The 20,278-nt window shown below is 43.1% G+C and overlaps 1 protein-coding gene across 14 annotated transcripts in view; it reads left to right on the forward strand.

Annotated features, from left to right (window-relative positions):
• LOC138761402 (citron Rho-interacting kinase-like) overlaps positions 1-20,278 on the forward strand; it is a 366,961-nt gene that overhangs the window by 294,855 nt on the left and 51,828 nt on the right. For 9 of the 14 annotated variants that reach the window (XM_069933435.1, XM_069933436.1, XM_069933438.1 and 6 more), the window contains 5 exons: positions 411-580; positions 1,852-1,893; positions 5,359-5,439; positions 12,207-12,342; positions 14,089-14,228. In XM_069933435.1, coding sequence (XP_069789536.1) covers positions 411-580; positions 1,852-1,893; positions 5,359-5,439; positions 12,207-12,342; positions 14,089-14,228 — 569 coding nt within the window. The remainder of the gene's footprint in view (positions 1-410; positions 581-1,851; positions 1,894-5,358; positions 5,440-12,206; positions 12,343-14,088; positions 14,229-20,278) is intronic. The other 5 variants (XM_069933437.1, XM_069933440.1, XM_069933441.1 and 2 more) reach the window with 1 other exon arrangement.

Below are 20,278 nucleotides of genomic sequence, written 5' to 3' on the forward strand. Positions count from 1 at the left end.
ATATGATTTATAAAAAGATTGAAAAAGAAAGAAAATTGCACCTTTTGGGACATAAATGGAGATACTGTATTTAAAAGTTGTGTACAAAGAATCTGTGAGCAAGCATGGCCAACCTTTGCAATGCTTTTGCTATGCTGACATGTAGAAGAACCTTCCATTTAAATGAAGTAGATGACTCTGTAAGCTGGATAATATAAATCTCCTACTTCTTTCACGTGAATGGTTTAAAGTAAGCCCATGACCTCATGATATAAATGTGTATTTATAAATGACAAAAAGCCACAACAGTGTTTTTATTACTTTTCCAGAATTGGCTCATTCTAGAGCTTGAGACAATAATTTGGATCTTACAGCAGCCAACAGTGTTTTCCTTCAGATTCTGCATGTTCAGCTCTTTCCTCTCCTCACAGATGTGCCTTATGTACTGAAATTGGAATCCCAGCCGCACACAACCTGCTGGCCTGGTCAGACACTCTACATGCTCGCTCCGAGCTTCCCAGACAAACAGCGCTGGGTCACCGTGTTGGAGTCTATTGCAGCCTGTGGACGAAAGTCATGTGAAAAAGCAGAGACAACTGCTGTAAGTGCCAGTATTTAGATGATTCCGTGTACATTTTTGTTTCATCCAAAACACCATGAGGTATTTTCTTTATATTTATCAAAAGAACATAAGAAATAGATTCAGGGGTCGGTCACCTGGCCTGTCAAGCCTGATCACCATTCAATAAGATCATGGCTGATCTGATGATCGGCTCATCTCCACCTATCTACCTTTCCCCATATCCCTTAATTCCCCTACTTTGTAAAAATCTATCCAACCTTATCTTAAATACATTCAAGATACAAATTATTGTCAAGTAACAAGGACAGTGTGATATTACATTAAATTTGTTTTTGCGGCAGACAGATTTGCCATTGGCAGAAATTGCCTGAAGTGCCTCTTCTAGTCAGAGAAAGAGAAGCAAAAGAGAGTCCCTGAGGGTCCATGCTCTCCCACAGCCCCTGCAGCCACACAGAGTCCAGTCCAAACCATCACGATCAGGAATCCTTCAGTGCCCTCGGTACCCTCTCGCATCCCAGTTCCAATGCTTAGTCCGCAGCCCAGTGTGAATCCCTTGACTGCAGTCACCAGCAGCACGCCGCCTGTGTAGTCTTCAGCCTCAGAGCCCCTCAGTGGTCCTCCGCTGTGGTAACCATCGTATGGGTCATCTCCTCTGCTTCTCCTTCTCAAACTGGTGGTGGTCTCCCTGTTTTCTGCTTCCCCAGACTCTGCAATCCCTCTTGGTGCCCCCAACTTGGATGCAGATTCTACAGTTTTTAGTGTTTTTAAATAAAACCACCGTTGCCTCCATTTACAAGCCATCAAAAGCCTGTAGGAAGCTGAAGGCAGGCGGACTTGGCTGTTAGACCCAGCAGAAGTGCTGCTCCATTGGTCCACACCAGCGGCAGCAGCGCCACCATTTTATGTCGGTACCCTCCACTTTTTCAATGGACAGCGAATTCCATAGATTCACCACCCTCTGGGAAAAGCAGTTCCTCCTCATCTCAGTCCTAAATCTACTACCCTGAATCTTGGGGCTATGTCCCCTGGTTCTAGTCTCCCCCACCAATGGGAACAACTTCCCTACCTCTATCTTATCCATGCCTTTCACAATTTTATACCTTTCTTTAAGATCCCCTCTCATTCTTCTAAATTCAAGTGGTACAGCCTCAGGTGACTCAATTTCTCCTCAGATCTTTCATCTCTGGAATCATGATCTGGCATTTGTCTTGTTTGCATTTGGTAATTCATATTTTCTAACTAAGCATGTGCTGAAACGTGAAATGACCCCTCTTGTCAATATGTGATAGGCTGAAGTGGCCCAGGCTGATAAACTTGCACTGTTGGTGAAGGTAAAACATTTACACAATTAAATGTGCTTGTACTGTTCGTCTGCACGCTGCTGTAGAGCGGCTTTTACAGAGCTGCATTGCATCTTCTATGGGGCTTATTAGCATAATCAGCTTTCATTGTTTTTAAAAAAATCCTGCCTTGCAAAATGTTTTGAAACAAATTGCTTGTTTACAGTAAAAGTCCTAAAATTGGGTTGGTCCAGATTTTCCGGATTCTTGGGCAGCACTTTTAAAATTCAAATTTAAGAGGAATAAAGAAGAAATGAACAGGTGTATTTTGGTAGTTTATTCATTAGCAAATACTGCATGTGTCATTTATCAAAATGAGCAGTTTTAAAGAAAAATAAAGTCAACACTTGACATAAATGTAAACATTTTTTTTTCTCTACAAAAACTGCATGTGATGGTTGAAATTACCAGTATGTTTAAAAATGAACATTGTAATAGAAAAATACAATATACAAATTAATTTCTTAGTGATAAGATTACCTGTATTTAAGTGTGGTCTCTTGTTGCCACTGTGCACCTGTGGCCCTTACGTGTGCATACATACACGCACGCACACACCCCAAAGTCTTAAAAAGTTAGAGAGTCTGCATTCTTGGGTGGTCCAGATTTTTGACATCCAGATCTTTGGGCTTTTACTGTAAATTGTTTCATTTGTGGCACATTTAACATGAATTATTGTAGCTTCAAATGTATAGGTTCTGTATCTATCAAAATAAATCGAATAAAGTACATATCTTTAGGCTGTCCTCAAGCATATGTATGTTTTTCACACATCTGAAGAAAGCTTCACTTTTCTAAGAAACCATAAGTTTATACTATTTGCCTGGACAATAAGCATCCAGGTTTCTTCTAAAGGAAGCAATTCTTCAAGCTGGGGTTTTCTTTCTCTTTAGTTCCTGCTGTGGATGAATTGAGGGAATGTCATGCACGGCTCACTTGCCTCCATGGTTCCACCATGTTATCGTTCGTTTGTGGGATGATAACATAAACGCCATCTGAATGAAGTAACATTACATTAAACCCCTAAAGACAAAGGTTGCCTATGCAGAATCACGAAAAAAAACTGAATTCCTGCCGTTCCATAGCAAGTTGTCCCCACCTCTTCGGCTAGAAGTGCAAACGGTTTCATCCTAACTTCATCCTTTATGCTTTAATCCATTCCCGTGGATTGTGCTGTTTTTTTTTTCTGTGTTGTGTCCACACTCAGAGGCAAATGGAAAAAATTCTATCGCACTCTTAATTTCTGCTTCACAGATGGAGGAAAGATTTTGCGGTGTCAGGTAGCACTCTTGCAGGATATTCAACCAGTGATCTATTCTTATTGTGCTCTTGCACTCACAAGACTCGCGTGACTGGTCCAGTTGTTTCTCAGGTGATAGTGACTTACAGGATGTTGAGTTAGGGTGACTCAGTCATGGTGCTGCTATTGAATGTCAAGGGTAGAGATTTATCTTGCTTTTCTTGGAAATGGTAATTGCTCAAAATGTGGTTCAATTCTGTGGAATTTAGATTTTTTTTAAAGTTAGACATGCAACAAGATAACAGGTCCTTCCAGCCCACGAGCCCGTGCCACCCAAACACCCAAATTAACCTACAATCCCCGTACGTTTTGAATGGTGTGAGGAAACTGGAGCTCACGGAGGAAACTTATGCAGACACTGGAAGTACATACAAACTCCATACCGACAGTGCCAATTTCAAACCTGGGTCACTGGTTCAGTAATATCATTGTGTTAACCAGGCCGCCCTTACATTTAAGAGTTTACTTGATTAACGTTATACAAGATATTAAGAGGAACTGATAGAGGTTGACCATTTCCATTACTTGGGATGTCTCAAATTAGATGGTTGTATGTAACAAATTAGAACCATGTCTTTCAGGAATGAAAATAATTCAATTTCATGATTATTGCCACATTACACCTGGTACAGCAAGGTCAGCATGAGAGCAATGTTGTGAAGTTCATCCAGGATCCTGATGGCTAAAGGGAAGAGACTGTCTTTCAATCTGTTGGTATCCAATTTCACACTCCAGATCCTTATTGTTGGAGGGAGAGAGGGCATCCAAGGTGGAATGTGTCCTTCATTATCATGGATGCCTTCTGAGAAGGCGAGAGGGATTTGCATGATGTTCTGAGATGCCTTCACCACCTCCTGCAGCTTCTTCTGATCTTGACCGAGTAGCTCCAATATTATGATGTGAAGCATCTAGCTAGGATACGTTCAATAGGGCACCTGTAGATGTTGTTAAGGGGCATGAGGACATGCCAAACTTCGAGGGAAGCAGAAGCTTTGGTGTGCTTTCTTGACTGTCACATTAACGTAGTTGGTCCAGGTCATCTGAATTTTTTACTCCCAATAAGAAACATTTATTTTTCAACAGTTCCCCTTATTGTCACGTTAAAATACAAAAAATTTAATATGCATGATATTCATATTTTGCCAACCATAAAAGCAAACAAAGAGCCGCCATGAGCCTGGCGCCTCCAATAATAAGAGAAACGGAAGCAGAAGAGTGTCCTTTCAGAGTCCATGAATGTTCATAGATTTCCCTCCAGTACTTCAGCAGTCTCTGCAGTCGCACAGACACCTATTCAATTTTTTGGCAACCCTAGCTCCAGATCCAAACCTCCAACAAAGTCAGGAAGCCTTCAGCACCCAAGGCCCCATGAGAGCCCTTCTTGCCCTCAGCATCCTCTCAAATCCTTGTTCTGATTCATTGTTCACGATTTGTTGTTCAATCCTAGTTTTGAAACATTGTCGGCTCCTCTAACAGGCTGTTTAAAGCCTGTATGGAACCATTGGCATTATGACCGGGCAGTAGGATCCTGCGGATTAGAGCTGTGTCTCCACTCCCCGCTCTACTGGGTCTACACCAGCGGGTAGCGCTGCCATTTTTGTTTTCTACAATTAGTGAATAATAATGGTTTGAAACTCTTTCTATTTAAAAAAACAATGGTTGGTCCATTTTTAATTTTAAATCTGTGATTGATTAATATTTGAATCTAAATCGTCATCTCCTCCAACAATGGAATGGACCTGAATGATAACATTTGTTTCTAATTATCTAATTTCCACCTTCTGGTTAATGACTTTACTGTCTGTAAAACAAACTCTATTCTGACCTTTCTATCAAAATTCTTCATGATTTTGAACTATTCAATTAGATTCCTCTCTAACCTTTACATCTCAGAATAGAATGGTCCCAAGTTCTCTATTTCAAAAGGCTTCAATGTTTCTAATTTGATGTTTATGTTTGCACTGACATGCACCTGAAGGCTTTGCTCACAATTGCTTGATGCCTTCTAACTTAAAGTCATCTTTTAAATTTAGTGATTCCCATAATAATGTATCTGCACAGTCTTATCGATTCTGGAATGAGTGATTAAGTAGTAAATCCTTGACTAAAATTTTCAGTAACAGGTTTATTGCTAATGTGACTGTTTAATTCTGCAGAAGTTATTGGGGAATTCATTGCTGAAGCTGGAGGGAGATGATCGTTTGGATATAAACTGCACGCTGCCACTCACCGAGCAGGTATGTCAGGAAATAGAATAAATTTATTCTCCCTGTCACTGACAAACAGTGCACTTGCTAACTATGGGCGTGCATTAAGAAGAAATACATGCATACCACATTTTCAGAATACAGAGTTAAAATGAAGCCAGGCCTTGGGTGAAGTCGCAGGTGGAGTAATATACTTGTCTTGGAGATGGTAGAGCCCAGAATCGATAGATTAATTCCTAGGAAGAGAGATTTTTCTCTGAGGAGGCATTGAATACATTGACCAAGGCTCACTTGTTTTTAGAAGAATGAAAGGTGATTCCTCAAAAGAATACACATACCGTATATACTCTTGTTAAAGTTGGATTTTCTCGTCCACTTTCTAGTTTAATTTATGGGGTCAACTTACATGGATACTACTTTTGAGGGTTTGAAATTCACACTAGAATCCAAAATACCATATCAGTTGCTGGTCCAAATGATCTTTAAATAAATAAAGAACAAAAACATAATGATTTGAAGTAATAATACAGAGTCTGCAGATCAAAACACTTGCCTTACCACAGGAGAGGTTGGGATCGCAATAAGTATGTATATGCATCGTCAGAGGCATTGGGAGTTCCAATCGTCAGGCAGTCAAGGCCAAGGTGAGAGTCCGCATTCGAGGCGTTGGGAGCTCTGATGGGCGGGCATCTGGGGCCGAGGCATGAGTCCACATTTGCGGTGTCGGGAGCTCCAGTCTGTGGGGACCAAGGCCAAGGTGAGAGACTAGGGTCAACTTTAACATGAGAGAGATGGAAAATTCCAGATTTTTTTTACCAAAAATAAGGAGTCAACTTTTACACAAGATCGACTCATACACGAGTATATATGTAATTATTTTAATGACACGTTAAGGTATACTTAACTGGTGAAGGTGAGTAGCCTGTTATTGTTTTGATCACTGGTTAATGGCATAATATTTGTGACAAAGTCAACAGTCAGGGCATTGCCCATTTTTTGTTTTTGTCAAACATGTCATCTGGTTCACTGCTTCTGAGACAAGGCTCAAAAAGTGGGTCATAAGCCCAGCTGCATGTATTGGTGAGAAACTGGGATGCATCTGACACCTGTCTGTTGCTGTGCATGTAGGTGATGGAGAGCCAAGTGTCTGATACAAATTGTTGCTGTATTTATGTCAGAGTACAAACATGACATCTACAAATATGAGATTCTCCTTCCTGTGGGCCCGGCAGAATTTCTACTGATTGGTAATTGAACGCTATGCCCAAGAAAAAAGATACAAGTAGGAAATGTCAACAAACAGTAATACAGCAAAAAATATTCATTAATAAATAATGTGCGAAGTGAGAGTCCTTAAATGAGTCTCTGATTGAGTTTATTGTTTAGGAATCTGAACCTGGTGGTATGAATCTTGTGGCACCTATACCTCTTTCCTGATAGCAGCAGCAAGAACAGATCATGTCATGGGTGCATGGATCCTTGATGATTACTGTTGCTCTCCCCGATGACAGCGTACCCTGTAGATGTTCTTGATAGTGGGGAGGATTTTGCCTGTTATGTCCTGGGCTGTGTCCAGTACCTTTTGCAGGGCTTTCTGCTCAGAGATATCGGTGCTCCCATACCAGGCCATGATTCACCCAGTCAGCACACTTTCCACTACACATAGATAGAAGTTTGCCAGAATTTCTGATGCCAAACTGAACCTCCATCAACTCCTGGCAGTGACGAAGGGAATGACCACTTAGGAGGGTGAATGAGGTATCAGTGAGGCAGCTGACTTTGTCCTGAACTTCCTGAGCTTTGGTCGAACTTTACTCAGTCTTTGAAGCAGAGAGTATTCCAAGGCATTCCCGAATTGTGCCTTGTGGTTGATAGGCTATGGATGTCAGATTTGAATCATTTCCTGCAGGATGTTCAACCTTCCACCTGCTCTTGCAGTAACAGTTACTTGTGTTGCTGTTTATTGAGCATTTAATTAATTAAAGACCTCAACAATGAAGACGCTGTTTACATCCGGTACCGCACGGATGGCAGTCTCTTCAATCTGAGGCGCCTGCAAGCTCACACCAAGACACAAGAGAAACTTGTCCGTGAACTACTCTTTGCAGACGATGCCGCTTTAGTTGCCCATTCAGAGCCAGCTCTTCAGCGCTTGACGTCCTGTTTTGCGGAAACTGCCAAAATGTTTGGCCTGGAGGTCAGCCTGAAGAAAACTGAGGTCCTCCATCAGCCAGCTCCCCAGCATGACTACCAGCCCCCCCACATCTCCATCGGGCACACAAAACTCAAAACGGTCAACCAGTTTAACTATCTCGGCTGCACCATTTCATCAGATGCAAGAATCGACAACGAGATAGACAACAGACTCGCCAAGGCAAATAGCGCCTTTGGAAGACTACACAAAAGAGTCTGGAAAAACAACCAACTGAAAAACCTCACAAAGATAAGCGTATACAGAGCCGTTGTCATACCCACACTCCTGTTCGGCTCCGAATCATGGGTCCTCTACCGGCATCACCTACGGCTCCTAGAACGCTTCCACCAGCGTTGTCTCCGCTCCATCCTCAACATTCATTGGAGCGCTTTCGTCCCTAACGTCGAAGTACTCGAGATGGCAGAGGTCGACAACATCGAGTCCACGCTGCTGAAGATCCAGCTGTGCTGGGTGGGTCACGTCTCCAGAATGGAGAACCATCGCCTTCCCAAGATCGTGTTATATTATGAGCTCTCCACTGGCCACCGTGACAGAGGTTCACCAAAGAAAAGGTACAAGGACTGCCTAAAGAAATCTCTTGGTGCCTGCCACATTGACCACCGCCAGTGGGCTGATATCACCTCAAACCGTGCATCTTGGCGCCTCACAGTTTGGCGGGCAGCAACCTCCTTTGAAGAAGACCGCAGAGCCCACCTCACTGACAAAAGGCCAAGGAGGTAAAACCCAACCCCAACCACCCAATTTTCCCCTGCAACCGCTGCAACCGTGTCTGCCTGTCCCGCATCGGACTTGTCAGCCACAAACGAGCCTGCAGCTGACGTGGACATTTACCCCCTCCATAAATCTTCGTCCGCGAAGCCAAGCCAAAGAAGCAAAAAATTATTGATGATCAGAATTTGGCAGCATTGAACTCTGTGATGAATACACCGTCAAGATTCAAGATTCAATTTATTGTCATAGTAATAAAACAGTGTCCTATTACATGAAATTCCTTTTTACCCCTGCTGCAAGGCAGACAGATTCGCCATCGGAAGAAATTGCCTGAAGCGCCTCTTACATTTCTTACAGTCAGAAAAAGAGAAGCAAAAAAGAGTCCCCCCCAGAAACACCGAGTGTCCGTAGATTCGCCTCGAGCACTTCTGCAGTCTCCGCAGCCACACAGAGTCCAGTCCAAACCATTGGCGGCCCCAGCTCCAGATCCGAAACTCCCACACGGTCAGGGACCCTTCGGCACCGCCTCACATCCCGGTTCTGATAACTGGTACTCCTTCGAGCCAGTCTCCAGCAGTCCACAGCCCAGAGCAAGTCTCCTAACAGCAGTCTCCAGCACTCTGCAGCTTTCATTGGTTCCTCGACTTGAGTCGCCAGCAGCCTGCCACTTCCACTGGTCCCTTAGCCACAGAGTCCCCTCACTGGCCCACCTCCGTGGTCACAGACCCGTGGGTTGTCTCTTCTGCTTCTCCTTCTCAGACAGTAATTTTCCCAAACTGTAGTGCCCTGATCCAATCTTCTGCTTCCCTGGAGTCTGCAGCCTCTCGTGGTTGCTGCCAATTAATAGGGGTCGCCATCTCCAATAAAACCACTGTCTGCTCCCTCAATGGGCTGTTCCAAGTCTGTGCGGAGCCAACAGCAGTTGACTGGGTGTCAGGACCCCATGGGAGCACTGCATCTCCGCTCCCCCCAGGTCCAGACCAGCACCGTCACCTTTACAGAACATGTAGCATTACACAAAATGTTCTTTTCCCTGCTGTAAGGCAGCAAAGAGTTATCATTAGCTTTGCCTGGAGCCACTTACAGTTAGTATCTCTGAAGGGACTCCAGCGGTCCTACAACCTCTGCAGCCACACGGACTTGTTCAATCCATTGGCAACCCAAGCTCCAGATCTAAACCAACATGATCAAGAAGCCTTTAGTGCCCCAGGCCCTTCAGGAGCCCATCTTGCCCTCAACACACTATCGAATCCCGGTTCTGATATCCAGTTCCCATGAGCCAGTCTCCAGCAGCCCACAGCCTGTGTGGGTCCTTCAACCGCAAGTTGTCTACAGCCATTGTGGGTCTCTCAGCCGCTAAGCCCCTCATTGGTCCACCGCCATAGTCATTGCTGCTTCTTCTCAATGAGTGGAGTGGGATGGGGTGGGTGTTCTCCCCATTTCTGGTGTCCTGCACCGACTGACCAGCTGCTTCTGGCTGCTGCTGAACTCAGGTGCTGCCATTTTAGGAATAAACCCGCAATTGCAGGATTTTAATTAATAACAGGCTGTTTAAAGCCTATATGGAGCCGTCAACTTTAGGACCAGGCAGTTGGCCCCGATAGAGCACCAGCGGCAGCATTGCCATTACAGCAGCTCCAGCGGCACCGCCATTTTTAAAATTAAAATGTCAAGCAAAAATGGTTACACTATTTCTTGATGGAGATGGTCATAGCCTGGAATTTTTGTGGCATGGAAATTATCAGTCAATGCGTGAAAGTTCCATTGGTTGTGGTGCTTGAAAACACACAGCTTCAATTACTGAGAAGCTGTAAATATAAATTGCAAGCATTGGGAGGAGGAAAGGGCCCTTCTGTTTTTTGAGCCTGCTCTTACATTCAGTGTGATCATGATCAACCATCAAAATTTAGTACCCTTACTGACTTCTCCACATATCCCTTGATTTCTTTAGCCAGAAGTACAATAGTGTTATAAATACATTTAATGATTCATCGACACTGCTTTCTCTGGTTGACAGTTTCACAAGCCGACCATTCCTTGGATGTAGGAATTTCCTTTTATCTCACCACTAAATGACCTGCTCCATTTCCTTGGGCATCCCTGCCATTGGGAACATCCTTTTTGAAGTGAGATCCCCTCTCAAACCTTTTAAACAAGTCCTATCATACATTGGTCCTGCCACTCCAGGAATCAGTCTTGTGAATCTTCACTCCATTCATAACAAGAACCTTCTTCCTCAGATAAGCAGACCAAGATTTCACAAAGCAACATGTATTAATGTTCTAATTTAGAAATACAGAATGGTAACAAACCCTTCCACCCCATGAGCCCATGTAACCCAATTACACCCACATGACCAAATAACCGTCTAACTCTGTATGTCCTTGGAATATGAGAGGAAGTCCAAGAACTTGGAGGAAACCCATGTGATCACGGGCCGAATGTACAAACTCCTTACTGACAGCGCCAGATTTGAACCTGGGTCACTAGCGCTGTGATTGTGTTGCTCTAACCATTATGCTAAATGTGTCCTAAACTCAATAAATTGAATTTGAGGTTCCAAGGCCATTATATAATCTTTTTGAAGAAGTTTTATCTAAAGGAAATTGTTTAAAGGGCACTGTTTAAAGGGATCAAACACTGTTTGATCCGTGTTATTGCAGTTGGATGTTTTGTGAGATTTGATTCACCAGTTGAGCACTAATTTGCAACATTAATCATTGTGTTGCTCAGATCTTGTAGAATTTGCCTGTACTCTTTGAATCCAAGGTCCACAGGCAGCCTTATTGCTGGTAATAAAATAAAAAATCCTCAGAGGATTGGATTTCTTTTCTCAAAGCACATTTCATAACGAGGGTGTTGAAAATATATTATATAAATAATATAAAAGCAAGTCAGTAAACTTCTTTGCAAGCAGAACCTCAATATTCGGGATGTCTTGTTTCAGCTCTAGTTTTGTGGATTCCACGGTGACTAATGAGGCCAATCTGGGAACCACAAGATGGGGCAGCAGCAAGCTGATGGGGCAGGTAGTCTGTGTGTGGTTGGTTCTCATTGGTGACTGAAGAAAGATAATTTAAAATAATTGCAATCATCTGTTGTCTGTCTCAGTTGAATTATTATTTATATTTGAAAGATGAGAGCTGCCATAATTTTGATTCTCACATCGATTGGTTATTGTTAATCAAAAATATGAAGAGATGTAGAACAAAGGCAGATACAGTAAAATCCCCATTATCTAGAATTCAAGCAACCAACAGCCTCAAGCAACAAGAGGAAAAAAAATGCAGAAAATAAATAGGTAAAAAATGTGTACGTTTAAAATTGACGCCCCCTAGTGGTTCGTTCATCAATCAGACAACCACAAGCAACTGGAACATTCACTTGTCTGGCATCTACCAGACCCCATGGAACATAAGAAATAGGAGCAGGAGTCGGCTATCCGGCTTGCCAAGCCCGCTCCACCATTCAATGTGATCATGGCTGATCTGATGAGAGGCTCATAACCACCTTTTCCCCATATCCCTTAATTCCCTTATTATGTAGAAATCTTTCCATCCTGGTCTTAGTGGTGCCAAATACTGCTTTTTTATTGTATATTGCATTAAATCACTAATCAGCCATATGCAATGCTGAAACAGGCTGGTTGGATGGGTGGGGGGTGATTTTTGTCCTTTCTCTTGTGTATGCAGCTTGTATCTATACAATTGGTTTCCTTGTGAGGGAAGTGATTAGCAAAAGAAAGCAAAGTTTTGGTGTTTGTCCCTATTAAGGACATGATTATAGCTGGAGCCCATTCATTAAGTTACCTGAGAATATATATTTACAATATTTTTCTATCTGAGGAGAGCTGATTTTTGTGTATCTACAGATTGTGCTGGTTGGGACAGAGGAAGGTTTATATGCATTAAATCTTGTGAAGAACTCTCTTGTGCACATCCCTGGTATGGGGTCAGTGTTCCAGCTGCATATCCTAAAGGAGCTTGATCGACTCGTCATGATTGCAGGTTATTATCAACTTGTTTAGAACCATTGAACATTACAACACCAAAAACAAGCCCTTCTACTCTGTGCTGAACTATTATTCATGACTAGTCCCACTGATCTGTGCCCGAACCTAGCCCTCTATATCCCTCCCATCCATGTATCTGTCCATATTTTTGTTAAATGTTAAACTGAGCCCCCATTCACCACTTCAGCTGGCAGCTCATTCCACACTCCCACCACTCTCTGTGTGAAGAAATTCCCCCTAATGTTCCCCCTGTATTTTTCCCCTTTCACCCTTAACTTATGTCCTCTGATTTGCATCTCACCTAACCTCAGTGGAAAAGCCTACTTGTATTTACTCTCTCTATACCCCTCATAATTTTGTATACTGCTATCAAATCTCCCCTCATTCTTCTGTGCTTCAGGGAATAAAGACCTAAGCTGTTTACCTTTCTTTTCCTTCTGTTTCAGTTCATGATGTCCAGCTCCATCCTAGTAAATAATCTGCATTCTTTCAATCTTATTGATATTGTTCCTGTAGTTCAGTGACCAAACTTGCATACAACACTCCAAATATGACTTCACCAATGTCTTATACAATTTTACCATAACATCCCAACTTTTGTACTCAATACTTTGATTAAAGGCCATTATGCCAAAAGCTCTCTTTAAAAAAACCCTATGTAGCTGTGATGCCTCTTTCAGGGAATTGTGTACAGGTAGTCCCCAGCTTACGACCATCCGCACATAGGAATTTTTCTTAGATATAAATATAAAAAATATATAAAATTTACACAGTTTATGTTGTATTTCACAAAATATAACAGGGATACAGGACATGTTTGAGCCAAAATGTGCATACTTGTTAGTCGGCGTCCCAGGTCTGGCATGGCCATCTTGATCCCTGTGCAAATGCGCGAGTCTTTGGTAGGCACATGTGTGGTAGGTTCGCGCATTGGCGTTCAGTTGTCACATGCATGAGAGTTAAGGTTGCAATTTCAATGTCGTCAGGGCACTTAACTCTCGCACATGCGTCAACCAAACTCCAATACACGAACCCACCAAAGGCTCACATATGTGTCGTCCAAAGACTCACGCATGTGCCAACCAAAGACTCGTGCATGCACACAGGAACCAAGATGGCTGCGCCCAGCCCCGGGACCCAGGAATGCTGACTAACAAGGAAAGCATGGACTAGAATGTGGAAAGATTCACCAAGGTTGATTGACAAATTCAGGAAGCTTTAAGTTGTTATCATCAAATGTACCATGAAAAAAAAAGATTTAATTAAAAAGTTTGCTTTAAGACTTCGATACTCCACGCGCGCATGGGCACAATTCTGACTTGGGTCCATTCTGAGATGTGACCAATTCTTTGGTCCTCATTATGGTTGTAAGTCAGGGACCATTTGCATATGTATTTCCAGATCCATCTGTTCTACCACATACTTCGGTGCCCTACCATTTATCATGTATGTCCTACCATCTGCCATTTTTCCACCCATTTTTCCAGCTGGTCCAGATCCCTCTGCAAGCTTTGAAAGCCTTCCTCACTGTCCACTGCACCTCCATCTGTTTGAATTTTTTTTAAGCAGGTCAATGACAACTTCAGAATATAGAAATGATTTAATTGAAGGGTATAGTTTTCTTGCTTTGGTTGTGATTGAAATAGATTTTTTAACAGATTTGCACATTGTTATGCATTGTTTAACTCTTCACCCATGTCAGAATCATTGTGAATGGTTTGTTTCATTATCTGTTTGACAGGAGAGGAGCGAACCCTCTGTTTTGTAGATATTAAGAAGGTGAAGCTGTCATTAGCTCAATCCCATCTGCCATCGCAGCCAGAACTTGTACCTACAGTTTTTGACAGCTTGAAAGGATGCCACCTGTTTGCTGCCGGAAAGGTGAGCACCACAGCAGTCTTACATCAGTGTTATTTCCCAGGTGCTTAACCTCCAGTTCAATTTGAAAAGCAGTTTTTTTTTCAGATCAGATACTATTTATCATCATGTAATAAAATGTCAATGTAATATTATGCAAAATTGCCTTTAGTCTGCCAGAAGACAGACAAAGATGCACCATTAGCATTGCCTGGCGCCAATTACAGACCAAGAAAGAGAAACAAAAGAGTCACTGTGTTCCATGGATTTGCCTTCAGTGTTCCAAGACCCCCTGTTCAACCTGACTCCAGATCCAAAACTAATTAAGAAGTCTTCAGCACCCAGGGACCTTTGGGAACCCCTTTTGCCTTCAGCACACTCTTGATTCCTGGTTCCAGTACCTGGTGCTCATGAGCCAGTCTCCAGCAGCCCACAGCCTGGTGTGTGTCCTTTGACTGCAGTTGTGGGTTTCCAGCCCGCAAGTCGCCAACAGTTCATCACCTGGGTGTGTCCTTCAGCCGCAGAGCCCCTCACTGGTCCACCACCATGGTCACTGTCCTTAGAGTCATCTTCTATACTTCTCCTTCTCAATGGAATGTGTTCTCTCCATTACTGGTGCCCCTCATTCTGCTGCCAAATACAGGGCTCCGCCATGTTGAGGCCAGACCCTGCCTTCACAAAATAAAACTCCCTTAACAGGCAGTTTAAAACCTGTATGGAATCGTCAGCAGTTGGATTGAACAGTAGGACCCCGCAGGGGAGCACTGTGTCTCTGCTCCCCACTATCCCCTGGTCCATAACAGTGGCAGTGCCGCCATTTTATATGTGATCTTAATGAGTTTCAAGTCATGTTAATTCATAAGACAGCACATGGATGAGCATAAGATTTAAGAAATGAACAAATCAAGGATGTGGGTCTCAGTAACTTATGCAGTGACTATATTTGAATATTTAAAGTGATTGAATTAAATATTCACTTTGTTTGAAGATGCTAACTCTGAGGTGTGAGTTTATTTCAATGTTAGGAATTTACTACAGTTTCAAAAGAATCTTCTTGTATTCCACTTAGTTCAAAACCCAGAACCATAAGAGGAAAAAAAGTATTTTGTTGTTTACCAAATTACCTTCTTCCAGATGAAAAACCTTTGATATTTACCTTTCCCTTTTCTTGGAATTAAGAAAGAGTGGGGGAAAAAAGTTAAATGGAAGATATAGTATCAGCCTTTCACATATCAGGGTAATGTAGCTGACCGCTACAAAGAAACACACACATACACTGTGGCAGGTTAAGAGGGCTGGAAAGGCTGCTTTTATACTGTTCAAGTTCCTGCCGTTTTTGCCCATTGACTGAGTCATCATATGAATAACAATAGCGGGCGGGAACATCCATGCATGTGAACGCCCTTCTTCCCCAGCCTGTTTCTGCTGAGTTACCTGGGCAGCTTGACCAACATCATTTTAGGGCTATTGGTCTGATACTGCCCCAGCTTCTACCCCTGTCGATTCATTGTCCTGGGAGTTGCTTTAGCGATCTCTGTCCGTGACTGTTGCCGCACAATGTGCCGACCCGATCTCCGCAATTGTGGGCCACCACATGACCCCCCCAGAACCGGCGTTACAGTCTATAATGTTCGTAGGTATAGTCCCCAAAGTCTTTTGTGGTCTGCCTCTGCATCGAGGTGTTGGTGTCTTAACGGGTTCTGCTGGGTCTGTGTGGACAGGCTTGAGTCTATCTGTAGTGAAGACCTTTGGTTTACCACCGATGTCGAGCTCGAAGGTGGCTCCATTGTTCCGGATGACTTGAAATGGGCCTTTGTATGGCTTCTGCAGTGGTGAACGGTGGATCCCTCTGCGTACAAACATGTACTCACAGTCCGAGTTCTTTGGGGATATTGGACTTGGCTTGTCCGTGTCTGGAGGGTGGGATTGGAGCCAGGTTACTGACCTTTTTGCACAGCCTGTCCAGAAAGGTAGTTGTCTCCTCCTGCTGTCCTCTGGCCTGTGGAACGAAATTCCCAGAAACAGTGAGTGGAGCTCCGTAGACGAGTTCAGCAGAGGATGTGTGGAGGTCTTCTTTCAGTGCCGTTCAGATGCCCAGTAGTGCCCATGGTAGCTGGTCCACCCAGTTGGGGCCCTTGAGTCTGGTCGAGAGGGCAGTCTTGAGGTGCCTGTGGAAATGCTCCACCATGCTGTCGGCATTGCCGTCGTATGGTGTAGCTGAGCGCACCACAGGTTGGCAATGTCAGTCCATAAACTGGGGGTGAACTGTGCGCCTCGGTCAGAAGTGATGTCTGGCACCATCTCGAGGCATCTCCACTGTGAACTGAGGGGAAAGGTTTGCTGGGAATCCCGCTAGCACCTTGGAGAACTCATACTCGAGTTGTGGACGGAGTTCAGGTGCATTGCCGGAAACCTAGTACCCCTTAGTGCGATGGTCTGGTAGGTCTCGGTTAATAGCTCTTTGAAGGCAGTGTAAGTGCCTTCCAATTGTGGCCTGTGGATAAAGTTGGCCACTCTGTCTGCAGCCTGCAGATCCAGGGTGCTGACCACATGGTAGTACCGGGTGATCTCTGCTATGATGCCCTGGATCTGGATGTGAGCTTCCGCCTGGTCGAACCACACACCGGGTCGAACTGTCCAGAAGGTTGGGAGCTTCAGGTTGACTGCTGCTTCGTTCTCCATCTCAAGGTTTAGATTCCTTTTAAACCGTCGGGGTCACCAATTGTAGCCGACCGCTACAAAGAAACGCACACACACAGTGTGGCAGGTTAAGCTCACTCCTTTATTAGGGCTGGAAAGGCTGCTTTTATACTGTTTAAGTTCCTGCCTTTTTTGCTGATCGACTGAGTCAACCATTATAAATAACAATACTGGCCGGGAACGTCCATGCATATGAATGACCTTCTTCCCCAGCCTGTTTCTGCTGAGTTAGCTGGGCAACTTGACCAATGCCATTTTAGGGTTGTTGGTCTGATGCTGCCCCAGCTTCTACCCCTGCCGATTCATTCCGTGTCTGCTGCTGCTCAATGTGTCAGCCCAATCTCCACAATTGTAAAACACAAAAGTCTGCAGGCACCGTGACTGAAATAAAAACACAATGCTGGAGAAACACATCAGGTCAAACAGTGAACTTTATATAATATCTTGATGAAGGGCTCAGGCCCAAAATGTTGGTACACCTTGATAAAAGGCTCAGCCCTGAAACCTTAATTATGTATCTACCTTTGCTTTAAAATATATCCTGTATTACCTGCTGAGTTTCTCCAACATTGTTTTTATTTCACATATCAGAATCGGGTATATTGTCATGAACACATTTCACAAAACTTGTTGCTTTGCAGCAGCAGTATTGTGCATTACAGGTGCCAAATTGCTATAAATTACATTTCTGTAAAGACACAATTTTTAAAATTATGTAATTAATGCAAAAGAAGAGAAAAAAGTGAGGTGGTGTCCATTCAGAAATCTGCTGACAGAGGGAGGAAGCTGGTTCTGTGCTGTTGTGTGTTCGCCTTCAGGCTCCTCTACCTCCTTCCTGATGGTAGTAATGAGAAGAGGGCAGAGTCTGGATGGAAAGGGTCCTTAATGTTAGAGGCTGCTTTCTTGAAATACTGCTTATTAAAGATGTCATAAACAGAGTGATGACTAATGTCCTTGATGGCACTGGCGAATTTACAACCATCTAAAACCTCTTCCTCTCCTGTGCATTTACTCCACACCAGACAGTAGTGCAACCAGTCAGAATGCTCTCCACGGTACAACCTGTAGACATTTACAAGTCTTTGGTGTCATACCAGATCTCCTCAAACTCCTAACAAAATATGGCCACTGGCAAGCTCTCTTCGTGATTGCATCAACATGAACTATCCAGGGGGAGGGGTCACGTGATGGAGTTGAATCAGTCCTCTACAGAAAAAAAGTTTGGAAAAGACAGAGTTCAACGAATATAAAACTCAAGAAATAGAAGAAAAAGTTACAGAGAAGAACAAGAAGATGGCACCCAAGAAAGAGAAAGTAAGAACAACGGGAAAAAAGAAGAAAAATCACCAGAGAAGAAAGAAGGCCTTACTCGCACACAGGAGCAGGGAGCTATGGTGGTGAAGAGCAGTCGATCTCTGAGGTTGGTGAGTGCCCTGCGAAGTCGCGACCTCTCGACCGGTGGACTCCAAAAATGGCTCTCGGAGCCAGACAAAAGAGCGCAGTGCGCAATCAAAGGATAAAGTGAACACTGGTGGGAGGGGGTCTCAGCCAAGGAGCAGGCAGCTACAACGCCACCAGCTCAGGGATGCCCGGCATCAGGGCGCTGAGCTGGTGGATCAAAATAACGGCGAGGAAAGAATTGAGGAGCTGGAAGATGGAGAACGACAGCTGGGTGACCGACAACAAGAGGATCAACAGCAGGAGGGCCGACAGACAGACAGCCCGCAACTAGAGGCCCAACAGCAAGAGGCCCGACAAAGACATAGAAGAGACACAGATACAAAGAAGAGAAGAAGAAGACATAAACACAGGTACAGATACAGAAGAAGAGGAAGAAGAAGGGAAATAGAAAGTAAAACAGATGGACAAAATATAGATAAAGCCTCTTTTGAAGAACAAATGAGATCATTAAAAGAATGGTTATCATTAGAATTTAGTGCAATTAAAAGAAAAATGAAAAGAGCAGAAGATAAAATGCAAAGTTTAGAACTGGTCATGACAGAAATAGGGTAAAGAGTAGAAAACGTGGCTGTAGAATTGGAAGTAAATGATTTAAGAGAAAAATTGGAAGAAGGTGACAAAAAATATTAAAGAGACACAAGAGTTGTTATCTCAGAAAATTGATATTTTGGAAAACTATAGTAGGCAAAACAACATAAAAATAGTGGGCCTGAAGGAGGGTGAAGAAGGCACAGACATGAAGGGATTTATAAAAGGAACGACAGAATTATTGAAGAAATGGAAATAAGATAGAGCACGAGCTCTGAAACCACAGACACATCAAAAACCAAGATCCATTTTAGTAAAATTTTTAAGATATACAACAAGAGAAAATATACTGGAGCAGGCAAGGAATAAGGTTAGAGAAGATAATAAGCCATTGGAATATAAGGGACAAAAAATATTTTTTTTACCCAGACATAAGTTTTGAATTCTTAAAGAAGTGGAAGGAATTTAATACAGCGAAAACGATTTTATGGAAAAAAGGTTATAAATTCATGTAAAGACATCCAGCCGTACTTAAAGTATTTATACCTGGGGAGCAAAACAGACTGTTCTCAGATCTGGAGAAAGTGCAAGAATTCGCAGAACGTTTGCAGGACAGATGAAGAGATGTAACAAGAAAGAAGACCGGCGATAAATTATATATGAAGATGTAAAAATAATGTATATGTAAAGAACTAAAGATGGAAAAGAGAAGGGAAGGAAGGAAGAAGGGGGGGAGGAAAGAGAGTTTTGTTATATGTATAAAAAAAGTCTTTGCTGGGGGGGGGGAGAGAATAACCGTCAGTGCGAAATCAGTTGACGCTTGCGAGCAAGATCGCAAACCAAATGGAAAGGGGAGTTGTGTTTGCCCAGCAAGGGATAAGGGGGAACTCAGAGAGGGGGGGGTTTACTTGGGGATAAGGTGTTATTGGGTTTGGGGATTGTCGGAGTATTTCATGTTTTAAAATGTGTTGTCATACATTGAGTTTAAAAAGGGAAAACTAAAAGATAAAAAGGGGAAAAAGGGGGATGGAGGTGGCGAGGAGGTGGAAAAGAGGTGTAAACAAGATATAAGATGGCCATGTTGAACTTTATGACTATAAACATTAATGGAATACATAACCAAATTAAAAGGAAGAGGCTACTAAATTTACTGAAAAAAGAAAAAATATGCATAGCATTTGTGCAGGAAACTCATCTAACTGAAGTGGAACATAACAAATTAAAGAGAAAGTGGGTAGGACACATAGCGGCAGCATCATATAAAAATGTACCAATTAAGATAGAGAGGAAATAACAGATCTAGCAGGGAGGTATGTAACAATAAAGTGTCAGAAATACTCAGAATTTTGGAATTTGCTCAATATATATGCACCTAACGAGGAGGA

Source organism: Narcine bancroftii, chromosome 4 (assembly GCF_036971445.1).
Source record: "Narcine bancroftii isolate sNarBan1 chromosome 4, sNarBan1.hap1, whole genome shotgun sequence".
Lineage (NCBI taxonomy): Eukaryota > Metazoa > Chordata > Chondrichthyes > Torpediniformes > Narcinidae > Narcine > Narcine bancroftii.